Source organism: Apaloderma vittatum, unplaced genomic scaffold, assembly GCF_000703405.1.
Source record: "Apaloderma vittatum isolate BGI_N311 unplaced genomic scaffold, ASM70340v1 scaffold8863, whole genome shotgun sequence".
NCBI lineage: Eukaryota > Metazoa > Chordata > Aves > Trogoniformes > Trogonidae > Apaloderma > Apaloderma vittatum.
Window position 1 is genome coordinate 10,927 of NW_009709885.1, and position 20,438 is coordinate 31,364.

The window sequence follows — 20,438 nt, forward strand, 5'->3', positions numbered from 1 at the left end:
TGTAATCACAGCTTCATTTGCTGCCTGGGTAACAAAAAAGCTTTTTCCATTATTGGTTCGATATTCAAGATTAGAATGCTGTAAGTTGTTTCTTTTTAGAGTGAGACGCTGGTAAGCCTATAGTTGGGTTTTGTTTATAATACACTATGTTTTGTTGTCCTGAACATGGAAGAAAGTGAATAGAAAGTTGTTTCCTTGCTCACAGTGCAAGACTTTATTCTAACTGGTCTCTGCCTAAAAAGCAATTACTCTACAGTATTTTAGAGCTGTACTTCTAGCTGCTTTTCTAGTTGCCTTCTTGGTTTTCACACAGCTTTCTGTCCATTCCTGCAGATCCTTCTCACAGATGTGCCACCCATCCATCTAACAGGAAACAACACAAAACCCTATTTTTCTTTGTGTCAGGATATAATTTTACTATCTTATGCTCAAAAAGAATTTAAGTTTCCTATGCTTATCAAGCATAAATGTTGCTATTGTAATCCACAGAAATGTCATAGTCTTACATACCAGCACCATGAACATGTAAAGTTTCATCAAACAGTTCAGAGAGGGGCTGAGGTAAATCTTTTCTGTTACAAATTACTAGCAAAATAGTTTTGCAAATAAACAGCCCTCACACTTAGTTGCACAGCCCCTGAAGACAAGCTGCAGAGGTACTGTCGAGGAGTGATTTGCATGAAACAAATGTGATGGGATCCCATTTGACTTACAGGGTAGTTGTTAATTTGCAGCAATGTGGGAGCACAGTGAAGCTTTGATCCCGAGTTGTTTGTGAGGAGGACAAGTTAGGAAGAATATGCTCTTATAAACTGAGCTCCTTCAACACAGTTGTCGAGGCACAAATAAACAAGGAGCGTCAGCAGCCTCAATCCACTAGCATGTGTGGAAACAATAATCAAATTTCTGCAACTGCTTGAATTTTGTGCTCAAGCTAATAAGAATTTCTGAAAGTCTCAGCTCTTAGAATACCGTTGTTAACTGTGAGGTGGTAGTGCTCTTCTGGCCAGTTGTCTTTCGGTGAATGAATTTACCTCTGATGTATCAAAATGTTCAACACTGAGCTCTGACTCTACCACTATAATCTCGTTTTAATTTAGGAAGCTACCTTCTCTTGCTATAGTTCCTGGCTTGGTTGTGTATGTTTTATTGGTTTCTGAGATTGGGGAGAGGAATGGTTTAAAGTAAGAGTGTCTTGATTTACATGTGCAGAAGCTCACGGAGTTACTGCCAGTTTTGTAGTAGAAACAAATCATGTTAAAGTATTCATAACTGCTCAGGTTGTCAGAACTGAATTGTTGCTTTTTCTTTTGGATCGTGGTTCTACTTTCCTGTGTGCTTTGTGTCCTTGCCACGTTGGAATGTAGCTGAGTTAATCTCTCTGAGACTAGACAGAACCTTAACTCTCAGAATCTGAGCCCTGAACGTTCCAGTGTGTGAGCATATAGTGTGACGATTCTTGGAGAAGGTCTGGGATACACGTGCCTGCGTTTTCCTGGATATTACTACTTTTGCTTTGTGGAAATCTTGCCTGGGCAGAAATCCTTCAGATGGAGTGCCTCTTAGCTCCAGATAGGTGGATGCTGCTGCACAGGCATCTTGTTGCCAGCCAGGCTACCACACAGCCAGAAATCCCAATTTTGTACATAGAGATTGTTCAAGTGTACACAGTAAGTGACACCTTTGGGAAGTTTTATGTAAGTGTATGTTTGTGATAAGTGGTTGCTGAGCAATTGTGCAATAGTCCACATGCTTTTGGGGTGTCTGAGGGGGATCAACCATGCATTAACTGCCCAACTGGTTGGAGTATGTGCTGTGGGTCATATTCTGGAGGATGTATAGAGGTGCTTCAGTTGTAGTTTGTGTAGAAGTGACAGGATTAAACATTTTTGCTTTGCATAGATGTATCTTTTGATCAGGAGGATTCTAGATGGATATAGGGAGACCTTTCTGAAACACCTGTGTGTAACCATCCAATGATAGAATAACTGTTTTCTCATCTGGTGTAAATGAGACACATTCATAGAACTGACCTTTTTAGGTCTGGGTTCCTTTTCCTTTGTTCTCCTCCTACACACTGATTTAATGAAAAGGTGGTCATATACAGTAAACGTGCCATTTTATATTATATGGGAACACTGAAAAAGAGATTAATGCTTTGCCTTGTATTTGTAATATGTTGCTTTTAACCTAGCTGTATTTAACTATAATTTTGATAAAGTTTTTAATCTGGAGTGAGCTGTAACTGAGTGGAAAACTTATCTTTCTCTTGTATTCTGGGGATCTAGAGATGAGTTGCATTTGGTTTGGTGGTATTTTGGCTATGCGTAGATTGCAGCAATCAAAGATTTGTATTGGGTGAAAGTGAGAATTTGTCCTCATGCAGGAAAAATACTGATGTTAGAACACTCACAGTATGTTCGTATATTCAGTACCAATGTACTTTAAGTTGTTTTCTGGTGCAGTCATAATGATAAATGAATGACTTGGATAATGAGTGTACAATGGCTGTGGTTAACTTTTGAAAAAAGTTGAAATGTCACTGTGGCTTCTTTTGCCTTAACATGTGCCACTGTGTCCTCTGTAACTCTTTTGTAATGCTTTTTTTAGTCTGTCCTCCTTGCTTAGTTCAAATTTAGTGGTATCAGTAATTATAAAGAAATTCCTCTGAGTTTGCAGGAACAGGCTGTTAGGACCGGGACAGAGCCTCCACTTGGTCCTGTGGAGGCAAGGGCTGGAGCTCAGCAGCAGTCTTGGGCTTTCCTGTCTGGGCAGCTGCTGCTCATGTTCCCACTGATCGTGCGGTGGGTGCAGAGCTCTGTCTGCTGCAGCACTGCTCTCTTTTACTGGTGGTTGAGGGCAGGTGCTCTTAATGCATGCAAGAAGTAGGTATGTGGGAAGATATACACGGAGCACGACATTGAGGAGTTGTGTGCCAGGGGTTCTGCTTGCTGGGATTATAGTGGCAGAGGATGTCAGGGCCCTCCAGGAGTCTTGGGACAGAAGTCCCTGTAAGTGAGAAGGGGTGACAGCAGCTGTAGAAAAACAAATCTGTGAAACTTGTGTGGATTCTCTCCCATATTTGGGTTTGGGTGTTCCCTCCCCACCCCATGATCTTGCTAGGCGCACAGAATGACCAGAGTGCCAGGTGAGAGGGCTGTTTTATTTAAAACTCAGGCAGGCATTTACTCATAAATTATATGTATTGGGTTTTGATTGTTCATGATACTACTGGTTTAAACCTGCTTCTAAGTGTAGGACAAACTACTTGTGATTATGTTCGAGTGCATTTTTGTACTTGGTTCTCTTTTGAATTAGTGGAAAGTAGCCTGGGTCTGGCAAGAGTCTGTGCTTAAGCTGTTTGCTTTTATCTGTATCTGGTCTTGTGGTATGTCTTACTGTTTGTACATGTTTACTGTCATCATTAACTGAGCCATAGAAGAAAAAAAGGCATTCATGACTACTTGGCTGTGTTATTTATTGAGAATGCTATAGATGCATTTTTCAAATGGAGATTGGATGCAGGAAGCTGATGGTTAGGCTACAGGGGGTGTTACCATTTGTGGTATTAAGTGGAACTGTAGAGTTGGTGCTGATGCAGCTGACTCTACTCTTCATTCTCCAAAAAAAAAAGCTTTTTACAAATTGAGTTATATATTGCAATAGTGATGTAAAAGTAATGGGACACTTAATAGAAACTTCTGTGCTATGGCTGTACTGATTTGCATCTTTGAAAAGTAAAAATAGAGTTTTACATACAATTTCTGTAATGCAAAAAGTTTTTCTGAACAAATCTGTAACAAAACCCAAGGTCTTTCCTGTAAGGGAAAATCAAAAGATACTTTTTTTTGGTTCATCTTTATTAAGATTTGGCTTATAACCACGTGATACTTCTTTTATCTCTTCTGTGGGAATAATTCCTGCACTGTGATAATTCTTTCACCAACTCTTTGCATCCTTATTACAATATGAGAGTTATAATTCTACCCAGAAACCTTAACCCATGTGAAATACAAATACAAATGGAACCACGTTTCCCTGTGGTGTTGTAGCATCACAAACTAATGTTTGATAATATTGATGAAGAGTAGGGTAATGGAAAAATGATTAAAAAATATTTAATTAACACAATGTTTTGGGAAAGTTGAATCAAATGTACATTTTCTGCACTATTTTGGAGACTCTATACTTCTCACCAGAAAAAAAATTTCCAAAATTTCATCTTCTTATTCCATGTGACACATTCCAGTGGCCTTAGTTAGATCTAAGTAGTAACCAAATAATGCCTTACCTGACCTTGTGAAAACATGTTTGTTGCTGCTTCTAGACCATTCTTTTCCTGTTTATGGTTTTGTTTGCTATGACTGAAATTCTGATGTTACAGTATGTTATTTGTTCTAGCATTTGCATATGACATAAATAAACATATCCATTTGTCCTGTCTGCCCACCTTGACTTTTTAACCTTTTACCCATTTTCTTTTTATTTGTATGAAAATTTTCTGTGAAATTATGACAAAACAAATATGATATATAGGAAACCATGTTAGAGTTGAGATTAAACTGGTGTCCAGCCAGTTTTGTATTTTAAATTGGTATAATACCATAATTACAGGCTTGAGATATACCAGTGCTCACAACTGCATATTGATTAGCATGATTGTCATCTTTAAACCATACCTGAATCTCTTTTGTGGTTTTTTTTTCAAATGCAGACTTATCTGTGTTTACTGTAATGTTGATCCTAACTGGAATTTAAATTTGCCATCAATAGTCTCTGAATTACAGGTATTAAAGACTCTTGAGTGCTTTCAGGATGAAAATGATTAAACTTGCACCTTAATCTAAGTTTTAACTAAGAATTTTGTATTTTATCCTTTGAATCAGGAGGTCCCTCAATACTAGGCCCTATGGGAGACACTGGCTGGCTTTGGTTCCAGCTGTATAGTTAACATCGTGTTGTGTTAGCAACACAGTTTACTGGTATAACAAGAGCTAGAGAAGGGAAAAAAGTAGGTTTATTTCAGGTCAGTTAGTGTTTTTAATTTTCTTATATGTACATCATGAATCCAAGGAATAATGTGTGTAATCCTTGACTAAAACTTTCTCTCTTTAGTTTTTAAATATAGCTATAACTGTAGCTTTTAAAGCAGGACATTGATGTGGAGACATTAGGTAAGTGAAAGATTAAAAACTGTGTACAATGCAGGTTCCATTAATGATGGGCTCCTTACAATATGTGAGTGGCAGGATTAGAGGAAGCTTGAATGATTGATTGGGAAAATTGATTTACTGTTTGTGCACCCTGTTTTGGGTAATAAACATTTTCAGCAAAAGTGTTTTTAACGTGAGCTTTTATAGAAGCTTGTTTTCTCTTTCAGATTCCTTTTTCAGTTTTTCAAAGAACCTGCTTTAATGAATTCTGTTATAGAAGAGAACATTGTTTTAGTAAATTGAATTAGAAGATCAGTAACTTATAAAAAAGGTGGTATGCAGAGAAATATTTTTAATTTAAGAAAACCAAACAAAACCAAACCGCAAACCCTCCAGGAATTTGAGACCACTGGATAACATGAATATTTTGGTATCTTAGTATAGGTGTATGTGCTTGTTTGTAGAAAGTGGCTGAAAACATTGCCCAATTGAGGTTTGAGGAGACACAAGAGATATCACAGATAACTTGAGTCAAACTAACTGTAAGGGATTTTCAACCTGAGAGGTAATTACATTTGCTTTGGCTGTTAGCAAATCTGTAGTATTTCAGGTGAAGAGGTTGTCTCCGGTTCTCTTTTAACAGATATGAAAGAATTGTTTTACAGGGATTAAATTTTGCTATTAATTTCAGTGTTGGAATTGCGATACCACACAGAGATGCTGATCATTACATTATAAAGCCACACTCCATTAGGATCAGCTTAAGTGGTTATAGCTGCTTTTGTATGTCTTGTTAGAAATGAGGGTAATTAGCTATTATGTAGTTTTAAGAAGATATACTTTATTGCTACCGATGAACAAAAATATATGTATACACATAAAAACTAAATGATGGAAGCAAACAATAAATGGATGCAACATGTATGCTTAATACATGCATTTCTGCAGACATGTAGAATAGCTGTTTCTGCAGACATGTAGAATAGCTGTTTCTGCAGACATGTAGAATAGCTGTTTCTGCAGACATGTAGAATAGCTGTTTCTGCAGACATGTAGAATAGCTGTTTCTGCAGACATGTAGAATAGCTGTTTCTGCAGAAATGGAGGAGAGAGAATTTTGTTTCAATGTGTTCAAAAAATGCAATGAGATTGCTTTCTTTCAGCTAATTTATTAGTCCTTCAGCATTTGCAGGAATGTAGGTTAGATATCGACCTACCCTGTATCTTAAGAGTGAAGTGTGTTTCAGCGTTAGGATGTAACGCTTGCCTAAACGGGAGCTTTGTGCTTGCGTGAGCAGTAGGTCTCCTGTATAAGTAGTTTGTCAGAGTTGTAGCATGGCTTTTGAAGTGGCAGTTAGTTTGAAAAAATAATTGTGATGTAGTGGTCTTTGTAAAAGAGATTGTGTTCCTTTTTGTTTGGGATGTTTTTTTCAAGTAATAGGGTGATGTTTTTGTTGACTATTTCCTAGTTTCTTTTACACTGTTGTATGCTTTGAGTCAGGTGCCAGACAAGAGATACCAGAGTGGAGGGTTTTAGTGAAGGTTGTTTGAAGGACATTTTAAAGAGACAATGTCCAAATTACATCAATTTAATGCTTTGTATACTCAGCTGAGCCCTTCTTTTATTAATTTCTTAAACTGAACTCTTTGTGCTATGTACATCTACAACAGAAGTTGCAATAATTTTACTTGTACAGCTTTGCTTTTTGGGAATAGAATCTATGAAGCTTTTGTTTATTCTTCAGTGTTTCTATTCAGGCCTGGAGACGTGTTAAATGCTGATTGCTTATTGTGGATTGAATTAACATATGATTTCAGTGACCTTTTTATATCACTTTGTCTGTAAAGAATAAATGCCAGCAGAATTGACAGTGGTTCTTAGCACTGGGAATAAAATAAAACCTGCATAACTGGAACCCAAAAAGCCCTGAGGATTATATTCACCCATAGAGTCCTGGGCACTGTTGTTTACTGGGTAAAGAATTGTGAATGCTAGTTACCAGTCAGATCAGGACAAATAAATTGCAAATGTGAGGTGGGTAGTTTTTTGTTGTTGTTTCTCCCCATCACTGTGCCTTGCTGGTTTTTGTTTTAGAAGAAGACCTTCAGCTCAAGTATTGCCAATAACTCTTCTCAAACAAATCATGTGTTTAATTATCCTTAATGTCTGAAGCCAATGCACAGACAGAACACCATATGCTTCTGTTGATTTGACCTCCTTAGTCGTGGGTGTCTGGATTTTCTGATATAGTATTCCTTTTATTTCATGTGTCCAAAGGAACATTCAGACCTTCTGTCAGCCTTCATCAGTGGAGATTTGAGAATGATGTCATAGTGAGTTTTATAAATGTGTAGGAAATTTTCTAAATTGTGACCTTTCTGTATTGAATAATTTGTGTTTAGAAACAAAGGTGAGCAGTTGCATTTGGAGACATTTAAAACTGATCCTGACTGCTCTGTCCAGCTATTAAAATACCACTTAAATAAATCGTTCATCAGTTGTCACAATTCTAGTTTGGCTTTGGCTTTGATTGCTTAAGATTGTTTTTTTCTCTAGGAAGGTGTTTTATTCTGTAGCTTGAAGTAGTACCTCTGCGTGATGAACTACTTCAAGCTTCCATGTTGGTTGGAACGCTGCAGCATTGTTAGTGTATTTATATTAAAGACATAAAAATGGGGAAGGGAAAGCAGGTTCTCGGTCTGATCTGGTTTGTACTCCCATTTTTCTGCTTTGTTTTTATATGTGGAATCACTGAGAAAGCAGGGGTTTTACTTTTTAAAAAAAATTTTTACAAGTAAATTGATTTTGAAATTTACATTTCAAAATAGGAAGATTTTACCAGATGATGTTACAAAGGATCATATTCAGATTGCTTTACAAATTTTTAGTGCAAACAACTTCAGCTCCTGCTGCAAAGGAATGTTTAAACAAAAGTATCTGGACTGAGATTGGACCAGATGCTGAAAGTTTCAAAGCAAACACTTGAGACTTGTGCTAGTGCACTAGAATTTGAGAGAACAAAAAACGTTATTTGTTTATACAGATTCTTGATATGCAAAATGTTAACAAGTTGCAATGAAAAAACTAATTATAATTCTTGAGTTATTTTTTAAAAATAAAGTTATGAAAACCTGCAGAACCTTCACTCGAAAATAAGTTGTTCCTCACAGGGAAAGCTGTTTGAATAAGCATTTTTAAAAATACTTCTAGTCCTAAGAAGTATATTTCTATGTGAAAAGCAAGGGCAAAAAACAGTAATTCTTCTGGATTGTTTTGGTAGATTGAAATAGCAGATTGCTGAAATGACCTGTCAATTTGAGTAACAAGATTAGGGATAAAAGAATGATTTGCCCACTTGTTTTCCTAAATCTTGATACAAGACCTTCTTTGTTTGTTTCATGAAGCAGAAAATGTTTTGTCATGATTAATAAGATACTATTTTTCATATGTAAATAGTCTACCTTACTTTACTGTCTTTAATTCCACAGCATAATGTATTTAGGAATCCATTGCATGTTCTCTAATCCCTTCAAAATAGTAAAATAGCTTTATGAATAGGCATAGCTACAAAATCTAACTAAAACTAAGAAGGTCCACAGGATCAAGTGTTCAAAGAGGACTGATAAAATTTGACCTTGAGCAGTTGTCTTGAGAGCTTTTATTTATAGCATATCTGTTGTTAGCATTTACAGTATGCTGCTTTATTCTGTATTTGCATGGTTGATTACTTTTCTGCTTCAGATTTTATAACTCATCATAACTTGCTTATAAAAGGCTTTAATTTCACTTAAGAGCAAGGAAGCTGATTAGCTGACGGGGAGGTAGTCATCCATGGTAATACATTGTAACATTTCAAGGACACCGTATATCAGCTTTTAGGCAGTTTTGAGACAGAATCACAATTTGATTTGTAAGCACACTTGAGATTAATTTTGGCAGGCAAATTTTGTTATGCCCTCTTTATTCTTTTCTGTTTGATATTGCTAGTTATAAATATGATTCATGCCTGTGTATGGGTTTGGACATGGGCTGATTACTTCAACTTGTTACAATGGATTCTGGAACATCTTTAGTATCTTTCTTGTATGGACAGAGCTTTTTGGCCTTGCCTGTGCGATTGGTTTGACGGTTCCCTCTCCTCAGTTGGACTTTTGACAATGCAGTGCTTGATTTGTCTGCTGAGTATCTTCTGAGCTCTGTAGTCTCTTCCAAAGGAGAATGGAAGCAACATTTGTAGTTCCTCCAGAAATGCCACTGTGGGTTTCTTGTCTGGGCATCTTTATGTGGATGCTGGATGATTGTACAGTTCAGAGAGACCAGGATTTTGTGTCACAGTATTGGGTAATTGTGTTTGCAGTTTTGCAAACCTCATGCAAAATAGGAAATACAGCCTTTGTCAAGAAAAGTGTCAGTTTTAAGATGAAATTGAAAAGTACTTAAATGCTAATGTAGTAAGAATTTGTTTTCAATGTAGTCTTTTTTTGTTTTTTTGGCTGACATCAGAAATAATTTAGTTTGACACACATTAGCATAGCAGGATTTTAATTTAAAAGGGTATTTGTGAGAGACAAAGATTACTGTTTGGTTAAGTGATACTACAAATGGGATAGCTTGTCAGGTACTTAGGTATTATGGATCAAACATGATCTGAAAAGTGTATTGCGTTCATCTCGCTGGGAGTGACGTGCAGGCCAGTAAAGGTATTGCCATGACTTAATGATACTGGTGCAGTTGATACCAGAATTTCATGGATCACATAAAGCATCTGAACTGATTTTTAAGGGAAGTGCAGAACTTATTTTTTCACTTTAAGTAGTTGAAGCAAAGAAACATTCCTGTAAAAGCTATGCCAGATTGAATTGTCTGGCATGTTGTCAAATGCCTCATTCATTGTGGAGTAACCTGCTCTGCTACACCCACTGACTCGATGTAACAGTGTGGCAGCTCTCTGTCCTTTAGGACCTCTGTTTTGTATCAGCCTGGAAGTTGATCTACCTTCATGCAAGTGTAACAAATTAATACATGAAGCTTGTTACTGTCTCTGACCTATGGCATGATGGTAACTACTGTGGGGGTTTTGCAATGGGAGTAAATGAGTTGTGGAGTAACTAACCACAAAAGAACCCGAATTAGCACTTATTACAATGTGTTCTCACAAATTCAAACATTTACTGGTATTTTAATAACTCTTCAACAGAGTATATGGAAAAGTGAGACATTTGCTGTGAAACTTTCAGCTTGTAGCACAGTTTGCTAGACAGCTTGTCGCTAAGGTGGGCCATAAAGTTAACTGTTATATTGGTGGATTTAGTACTGTTGCCAATGAGACACTGTTCGTTTGAGTAATGATTTGAATAGCTGCCTCTTGGACAGAGGAAAGGTTGTGCTGCATCAGGTATCTGTTCCTGCTCTTACCCGATTCACTAATTGAATAACTGTGTGTGATGCTTTGTTACCAGCCAAAGCCATTTGTCTGTATGTTAGATGGCAATCGATTCTTCCTGTTCCTGTTCAACAAACAAAGTGGGAGATACGTTTCAGCAGCTCAGCTGGGCAAGAGCAGTAAATATAAATCAGATCCTCAATGTGGTAAAGCTAAGCCCTCTATACTTTTCTTGCAGTGTTTTCTGAGTGCCAAGCCTGTGGCTGGATACGTTTTCCTCTGTGCGGCAGATCCATCACTTTGTGTATTTAGCTGATTTGCAGTTTGAAAGAAGGCTCAGCTGCCTGCTGTTGATATGGGAAGGTCATAAAGCTTTTCCTGATCTTGTTGGCTGATGCATCTGCCTTTGGAGATGACCAGCTCTATCACCACAGAGCTCTTGAGTAAATTACAGCTTTTTTTTTTTTTTTTTTTTTTTCCCCTGTATACAGTCACATTTGTTCAGTATGTTCTATTATCGGTTGTGGAAATGGCCTGTGATTTAATTTATTTGTGAACCTGCTTGATTGATAAGGCAAATAATAGCTTGCAAAGCTTTCATACTGCTTTTTATGTTGTATACGGTGTAGATGGAAATTGGCATCTGGTTTAAAACTTCTTTCATGAACTGTCTAAATCTGGAGCAAAAACTAATGATGAAATCAACACTGGCCAAGAGGAGAATGAACTGATTTTGTAACTTAGGCTACTTGTGTCTTTCTAAATGATTTTTTTGTTTTATCAGTCATTTAGTAGGAGAACCATAAATAACTGAGAGAAGGAAGAGTAGTCTGAGAGCGGAGATTCCATCTCTGGTCAAAAACTTGCAAACCTTCACAGTTTGATTTGAATTTTTAATTTTCAAAACACTGCATCAGCATTCAAGTCATCTTGTCTAAATTCTAGATTTTGCATATTTAGGAGAACATTTTGCAACAAGGGGGAAAAAAATTGAGAAAACAAACTACAGAATGAGTTGACATAGTGTTAACTTTCCAAGAAGTGTGCAGCATCAAGCCAGCTAAAATATTTAGGTTTTAGCTTCTGGAGTTTTGCTGATCTACTAGAGGTCAAGGAAAAAATGATGAAGAATTAATGCTTTCGCTTCTCAAGCAATTTCTTAAGATATTTTCATTTCAAGTGTAAGGGCTAGTTGTTTTTATTTGATTTTTTGCTTCCAAAACCAGAACAGATATGTTTGAGGTTCTTCCATCAGCTGTATAAGGCAAATGACTTACTGTCTGAATTCGTTCCTGTTTTCTTAAATAACTCTAGATTTCAGCATAAAAAGAAGGAAAAAATAAAGAAGAAAAAAGTAATTCATAATATTGTAGAAATGCTTTTTGCAGAAACTTTTTTTCATGATGGTGACTACTGATCTCTGACTGTTCCCTTTAAGGTTTTAGCCTCAGTATTTTTCTTTTTGTTATAACAGCAATTAAAAAAATGGTTTGATACTTTTTGACAAGAAATCCATTAAATTTCTTTAGATTCTGGAGAAACTTTCGAGCAGTAAAATACCAAATGGTCAAATGTGTTTTGAAAATGGCTACACTATTGACTTCTGTATATACAATGCTTACAAGTCAGTATCTCGATTGAAAGGGACTGAGGAACACCGCTGGTGACCAGTCACCAGCTGGATGTAGCCCAGTTCACTACGAGCCTTTGAGCCCCGCTGTCCAGACAGATCCTCACTCACCACATGGTGAACCTGCTCATCTCACAGTTGGACAGCTTTTCCAGAAGGATGATCTGAGAGACAATATCAAAAGCTTTACTAAAATAAGAATAATAAAAACATGCATCTGCCACCTTTCCTTCCCATTCTTGAGGTGAATGACCTTATTGTAGAAAGATACCAAATTAACTAAACAGGACTTTCCCTTTGTGAACCTGTGTTCACTGTGCCTGATGAGTGCACTGTTCTTCAAATGCCTTTCAATAGTGCGCATTATAATCTTCTCATAATTTTTCCAGGAACAGTTCAGTAGTTCCTTGGTCTTCCCTCATGCCCTTCTTGTAAATTGGAATAACTTTGGCTAGCTTCCAGTGTGTAGGGACCTCCCCAGACTCCTGATGTCGTCAGGAGATGCTTGAGGGGAGTCTTGCCACATCATCCACTAGTTTCTTCAGTACTCTGGGATGAATCTCCTCAGGCCTCATTACTTGGGAGCATTCAGCTGATTCCTTACAATTTCAGTGTCTGCAAATCTGTTCTCATGCTCATGGTCCTCCAACTAAGTCCATCAGTAATATTTAAAGACTGGGGCAAAAAACCCTCACATTGAATATCTCCATTTTATCTTCATCCTTATTAGTCAGGTGACCATAATCACTACGTATTGGTCCAGTGTTTTCGTTATACCTCCTTTTTCTCTTAATGCATTTAACAAAGCCCGTCTTATGGTCAGATACAGCACTGGCCAGTTACAACAGTTGAGCGTTGGCCTTTCATCATACAGATAAATTTCAGGAAGACTGCCTTAAATTTCTGGGTAAGCTTCTAGAGTCCCTTGCAAATTTTGATTCTTTCCTCCTTGTGAGGAAAGAAGTGAAATTTAAAGTATAAGTGGGACTTCTGTGTGATATAGTTACAAGTTCTCCTCAAAGTCCTATTTTTTTAATGAAAATATTTAGCTTTCAAATTACTTTGTATTTTAGAGAGGAAAGAAAGAAGCAAATACCAAATGAGATAAATTAAAGTTTAAAAAAGAATAGATTCTAAAATTTAATCTTATAGGTTCATTCCCAAGTACATAGTAGTCAAGAACTCTGAAAAATTATTTAAATTATTTGTAAAATCCTGATACCTTAAGGGATACTTACTTTTCTAAAGTCTGAAATACCACTGTTGGTGGTATTGCAAGAGCCTAAGAAGTATTTTCTGCTTTGCAAGTGCCTTTTAGTATGAGATGAAGTTTAATGTTACTGCTGTTGTGAATTTTTCTTTGCTTCTTTTTAAGTAATAAATATCTGAGCAGTTGATCATGCCTTGATTATGCTAAGGATATAGCTGTTAGAAATTTAAATTTAAGGAGGGACAGTCATATTATAAAACAAGTACCAAAAGGCTGAATTACGTATTGGTCTCCAAATACATGAAAAGTTCTAGCTCTGGTAGTGTTAGAGATGTAAATTGGGAGGGTATCGTTCAAGATGCGTAATTGAGTATGGAGTCTGTGTTAAAACAATTCTATATTCATTTAGCTGTTAAAATGCTTTGTAACCTTACTGTAACTAGTAGATGTGGTTCCTAGCAATCTTTGATTTCTTTGGTGAGTAAGAATGTCCTTCATGCTAGAAACTCCAAAAAGTTTTACCAGCCTCAGTACTGCTGACTAAAGGACCGAATTCTGTTCTAAATTGCAGTCTGGATTCGGTCATCAGTGCCCGGCACTGTATTATGGTCCGGCATCTGAGTTCTGGATTTGTTGGCACAAAAGCAATAAGCATTTGGTTTTAATGAAAAAAAGGAAATAAGGCTGTCAAAGGAAATGTTTTAAGAGGTAGTGAACTATGTTTTTATTTTTCTGTCTTCAAAACAGAGGGCATTTTAGCTAATGATGTTTTCTAAACATAATCAGAACAGTACATCCCAACTACAAAAAAAAGTAAATTTAATTTGCAAGTAGTTGGAGGAGATGTGGCATTATTAGCAAGGCAAAGTTGACTAATTCCATTTTTAGCCCACATGTTACTGTAATGTAACAACAGGAAGAGATTCAAATTTCTTGCAGAACTTCTGCTTCCCTACCATTGCAACACTAAAAGGCTAGCAACAGATAGGTAAATAAAAAAAGATATGTCTGTGGATGACAGCTGTGTGGTTGGAAGATTGATTACAAGGTATAAAATGACTCAAAATACCCCAGTCCTTATCTGTAGATTGATGGAATGAGAGTGATGATGGTGAGCTGGATATTTGAGGAAATTACCAATAGGAGAAAGGAAAGATGCAAAAACTGGAGGTTCTTACTTTGTTGGATGGCAAGGGCATAGGTGATACATCAGCAAATGAGTTCTGGTGTTTTCCTCTCCATTTTGGTCTCCTTTCGAAGAATGCAAGTACGTATCTAGATAAGGAGGATTTTGATTGAAGGATTTTGTTCAAAATTTTGTTTTTGCGGGTACTGACAGTATCCTTAAGTTAAAACTTGGATTTGAAACAGGTGTGTCTGAAATATTGTCAAACTCTGCTCATTCTCACAAGTACTCAGAGGGGGCTGTCAAAAAGCATAAGCTGTGCTTTTCTAAAGGCCCCACTCCTATTGTAGCTCCTGAAAGAAAGGGTTTGTGGGCACCTCCTCCAAGAAAGGCTTCAGAATTGCCTTGTGGTGCCGAGCAATGGGGACTCAAAGGTTGCCCATGTCTGTGGCTGCAGTGAGGGACTTGCCCCCTCGATGCCCCCTTTTCAGCCCTGTCCGGTGCCGCTCACTCTCCCTGGTTGTGCTGTGTAAGTGCTGGGGGGCCTGACTCAGGCGGGATTGTGCTGGACTGTGCCCTTCTGGGTTGCATTTCAGATGCATTGCAGAGCTGAGCAGTCCCTGACCCCTCTTGGATCTGTCTGTAGATGTTTGTTTCCAAAAATAACCAGGATCGTCTTTTTTTCTCTCTCTTTAGAAAAGCTGATTGCCTATCAACGAGAATTTCATGCTTTGAAGGAACGTCTCCGTATAGCCGAGCATCGCACTCTGCAGCGCTCTTCTGAGCTGAACGCTATCTTGGAGCAGTTCAGGCGTGCAGTAGCAGAAACAAATGGGAGTAAGAATGCAATGAATAATTTTTCAGGTACATACTGTGATTGAGCTGTTTTTTTAATAACTCTCCAGTACCGATATCTCTTCTTATTACTATAGAATAAGAAATCAGTACCAAGGAAGCCAAATTAAACTGTTCAGCAGTAGTCTAAAAAAAGAATGTGCAGCATGTTATAACTGGTGGGGATATTTTTGCTTTTTTTTCTTGAAATTTCTCTCAATGCTCTACACACTGTTCATTCTTACGTCTTTAGGGACTGAATACTTATATTCAACATCTGGCTTCAGAATTTTGGAACTTCTGGTTATTTATTTAACACATTGAATATATTTTGACATTAATTTGCATCTTTTTTAAATGGAGCTTGAGAGGAAAGGTGAGCAAACAAAAGAAATCGATGAACTTGAAGCAATTAAAATACATTTCAAAGTCAGCTGGAATGTATAAAAACATTATGATTTGTAAAATGTGCAGGTAATATCCTTTTTAATAACTAGTGATTAAATGGTAAACTGGTAAAGTCTTCCTTAAGTTTTTACACATTTTGGAGGCTGATACTCAAGTTTACCCAGAGCTGGTTTTGGCAGGTTGTTTTTTTTGGGTTTTTTGGGGGTGTTTTTTGGCAAGGCAAATAAGGAGTAGGGGTAGTTGTTAAGATTATAGGCCCTTGGTGCTGATATTAGTGATGAATTACTCTGACACTAATGGCCTATCCAACCTGATCTCTGTAGTTCCCTGGATCTCTGGGAATGCTATGGTTGCAAGTTACATTTAACATTATCTGTGACTCTTGTCTTCCTCTTCTGTGTGTCTGTCTTTGCTGTTAAAGCCAACACTTCTAGAGGAAGTCAAGTAATTTTGATACTAGATTTATGATTACTACTGTATTTATTTCTAAAAATGAGTTAGCTTGCTTATAGAAAGTATAGTTATAGGGAGTTACTTTCCTCTGATGTGGCTGAAGTTACTGATTCATATTTGTAACATTCTACCATGTGTGGTTCCCAACTGCGACATCCTCTTATTTCCATGTGGAGCCATGATGGCAAGTCAGCTGAAGTCTGAGTTCCTGAGCTTTTGTACTCAGAACTTGGTATGAGATAGTTGTGTTTTTGTTGGTTTTTTTTTTTAATTATTAAGTTTAATGTACTTAAATATACATAATACTATGTAGTATTTGCTATCTTTTGAAGCTGAAACAATTCCAAGTTGGTTTATGTAGATCATTCTTCATTCATACTTTGACAGAATTTAGTCCAGCTTTCACAACTGAAGCTAAAGGAAATGTTAGCAAGAAAAGTAAAATATGCTAGTATTAGAGTCTGTCAAAATAAGCATTTCTACTTATAGCATCTATTAACAAAGACTTTTTTCAAGATATTAAGTGGTTACGAATGTTGTTTCACCCAAAAATAAATATTAAAAAAATGCAATCAAACCAAAAGCCACAACAAAACCTGTCTACCTTTGTAGAAGCTACAGTCAGAATCTGAGGGGAATGACTTTTATGGCATTACTTTTCTCAATTCTTCACACATCAATTTTGTCTCAGAAACCTTGAGTACAGTTTTTTACTTAACTTGATGTTACGAAGCCCATAAGTTTTCAAAGTTCCATATGCTATCATGACTGTCATTTGAAAGAAGAGTTGTTTTCACACTCAATGTAAGAAAATCAACACTCACAGCAAGGGAATTTAAAAACTGTTATTTGCAACTTTGAGAGCCACCTGGACATCCTGGGAAGCAGTTACTCTAGAAAGAGCAAAAGTTATTTTAAGTACTCCGATGGACTAAATTAAATTCATGTTGGGATATATTTCATTGCAGAAATACTCAGTATCTCAATTGGATGTTTAATGCTATTTTTGTTTTGTATCTGTATGTGCAATGTGTCCCAAAATATATTTGCAGCTTTGAAAAATTATTTGCAATAGCATCAATACATAGTGATGAGCTTTGTCAGTGAAACTGAAAAAATAATCTAGGTAAATAAGCCTCTCATTTTGATTAACTGAGGGGGAAAAGAAAACAACCAGCAAACAAAACTCCTAAATAAATGGAGCATTCTTCTGTGATTACACACTAAGTCTTATGTGATCAAGTAAGTCTCAACTATATCTGTAGCAAGGTTACTCAGTGGAAAATAATCTTGGCCATCATTAATTTAATCAAAATTAAAATAAGAAAAGATTTCCTTAGACACACGATATAATGGCTCGGTAAAATGTTCTGGTTTTCAGTTAAGACCAAGCTTTGAATTTTGTACTATTTACTACTGCATAAAACTTTTGTTATATGAAATCAGTAATGCAGAAAACATATATGTTTGCAGATGAAACACTGAAATTGTTGAAAGAGCTGACAAGCAGAAAATCTCTTCAAGTGCCAAATATCTATTACCATTTGCCTCATTTGCTGAAAAATGAAGGAAGCCTTCAACCTTCTGTGCAGGTTGGCCTTGGAAGGACAGGAGGTATGCTGATAAAATGTTTATGTTTTATATCTGGGCGACTTTCTAGTTGTAGTAATATAATTTGCCACATTACTTGGTAGATCAAGGGCATCTCGTTTAACTTGTGTGATATTGATATCTTAGAATTGACACTGAACCCACCATGAAAGGAGTTTGGCTTCAGCTTTTCTCTTTTCTGCATGATCTCAGTCACCCCCATGACATGTTAAGATACATATTAAGAAGCATTTAGTTTGCCTCATTTTTATTTTTAACTAAGTAAAAGGGAACAAAGTTCAAGTGTTACAGATTCTGAACTGTAATGGACATATCCCCTTGGCTTTTCAGAATTGTAGGGTAATTGTGCATGGATATAATTATTTTAGAGTTGATGTTTCTGTTTTTTTGAACAAAGTGTTTCAATGTATAGCTTACAGTTGGGAGAACTAGGATGATCAAATATAATTGCATCAATAAAATGTGGACATTCATTGGAGGCAGAAAAAAAAATCAGTGTTGTCGTGCAATACTCTTGATTGCCTTTTTTCTTTTTTTCTAATCCTCACAAATTCTGACCTTTGGTCATTAGGATATCTCCATGGAATCCCACTCTTGGAGGTCTAGAAATCAAGTAGCATAAAGCCCAACCAAGTTTATAAACCTCCAAGCATATGTGTGTGTGTGTCTCTAAGCTTGAAGGCCCCACCAATGAATTCTTGTTTCTGTGTGTGCCATCTGGCTCGAATGGCTTGGGCTATTGTCCATTAGACTTTTCTTATTTTCTTTTCTCCCCTTCCTTGCTTTTGAAAGAAGGGTTAGTTAATCATGGCCTGTATTTTTTTTTCATTGCTTTGGTAAGTTTGATTGCTTGTGCTTTTGACAGAAGGCATGCCTGGGTGACAAGGGAGATGCTTGGTGAATACTTGGTAAACCACCTCCCTGGGCTGCCCAGGGAGGTGATTGAGTCGCCATCCCTGGATGTGTTTAAGCATCGCTTGGACGTGGTGTTGAATGATATGATCTAGGGGTGAACTTGTAAGTAGGGTTAATGGTTAAACACGATGATCCCAAGGGTCTTTTCCAACCTGGATGATTCTGTGACAAATGTGTGAGCTCAAGACATAGAGTTGTTGTTCTGACTATAAACACCGTTTATTTCAGTGTTGTTCAGGAAGGAAAAAGGCTCATATTCTTTATTGTTTTAAGTGAAGCCTGTATTATATCCCCCGGGAATATATGACAGAAGTTTGAAATTGCAAGATAGAAATTGGAATCAGGTTTATTTAATTAAAAAGAGGCAGGAAATGCAGAGCTAAAATTATTTTTCCATCTTCCCCTTTCCTCGTCACTGTGCTTTTTGAGTGTTTGTTTTAAAAATTCAGAGCTTGTTAATGTGTAATTGCTGGGCAAAGCAGGCTCCATAAGGAAGGATAAACAACATTTTTAATAGTTGTTTGATTTTAAATATTTATGCTGTAATAAATGATTTCACATAGATGGCTTAGAATGCTGGTGCTGACTTTGTGAAGTCTGCTTCCCCTTTTACTGGGTTCCTGCTGCTGTCTGCTGTGTTACTGGTAGAACCAGCTCTGGCTAGGGGATGGAGTGCAGAAGGCTATGGGAGAGTAAAGGAACACGGTAGTTGAATGGTCAGGTGAAAGATGATGTTAACAGCATTGTAGCTGGAGCCAGATTGTTTTGCATTTGAGGTGCTTTTAACAGGGATGAAAGATTTCATGGAGGTATTTCCAGTTAGTACTGAAGACCTGGACTTGCTTTTCAAGAACTCAGATTGGCTGCAAGGCAAGTAATAGCGTTTTTCAGCAGTGCCATTTTAAAAGATGACTTCCGAGAAGTTAAATACTTGTGAAAAATGGTTATGCCAGTTTGAAAATAGAACCAAATTAGGAGGTTTAATCGCTCTCTAATTCTTGGTACACCTTATCTGATGAATGCCATGGTTGTTGATTATTACCTATTGTATTGAGGTTTGCTTGGCAAGGTTTTGGTAGTGCGGAGGGCTTTAGGGTAGCTTCTTAGAAAAGCTGCTAGAAGCTTCTTCAATATCTGACAGACCCAATGCCAGCTGGCTCCAAGACAGACCTGCTGCTAGCCAAGGCCATCAGCAACATTGGTAGCATATTTAAGAAGGGTTAAAACTGCTGTGCAGCAGCAGCTGGAAGAGAGGAGTAAGAATATGTGGAGAAACAACCTTGCAGACTCCAAGGCTAGTGAAGAAAGAGAGGGAGAAGGTGCTCCAGGCACCAGAGCAGAGATTTCCCTGCAGCCCATGGTAGTGAAGACCAGAGTGAGGCAGGCTGGCCCCCTTGCACCCATGGAGGTTGACAGTGGTGTAGCTGTCCACATCTAGCCTGTGGGTGAGCCCATGCTAGAGCGAGTGGATGCCTAGAGGAGGCTGTGACCCTGTGGGAAGCCTGCGCTGCAGCAGGCTTCTGGCAGAACCAGTGCAGAGATGAGACCATTCTCGAGCAGATTTGCTGCTGGCAAGACTTGGGCCCTGCAGGGCACTGTTCCTGAAGGGCTGCGTCCCGTGGAAGGGACCCATGATGGAGAAGTTTAAACCCGTGGGCTGGACTTAATGTTGGAGAAGTTCATGGAGGACTCCTGTGGCAGGGATCCCAGGCTG

The 20,438-nt window shown here is 37.5% G+C and overlaps 1 protein-coding gene across 1 annotated transcript in view; it reads left to right on the top strand.

The window, feature by feature from the left end:
* MGAT4A (mannosyl (alpha-1,3-)-glycoprotein beta-1,4-N-acetylglucosaminyltransferase, isozyme A) overlaps positions 1-20,438 on the top strand; it is a 76,173-nt gene that overhangs the window by 7,812 nt on the left and 47,923 nt on the right. Inside the window, exons 2-3 of the mRNA XM_009867102.1 lie at positions 15,200-15,367; positions 17,672-17,812. Coding sequence (XP_009865404.1) covers positions 15,200-15,367; positions 17,672-17,812 — 309 coding nt within the window. The remainder of the gene's footprint in view (positions 1-15,199; positions 15,368-17,671; positions 17,813-20,438) is intronic.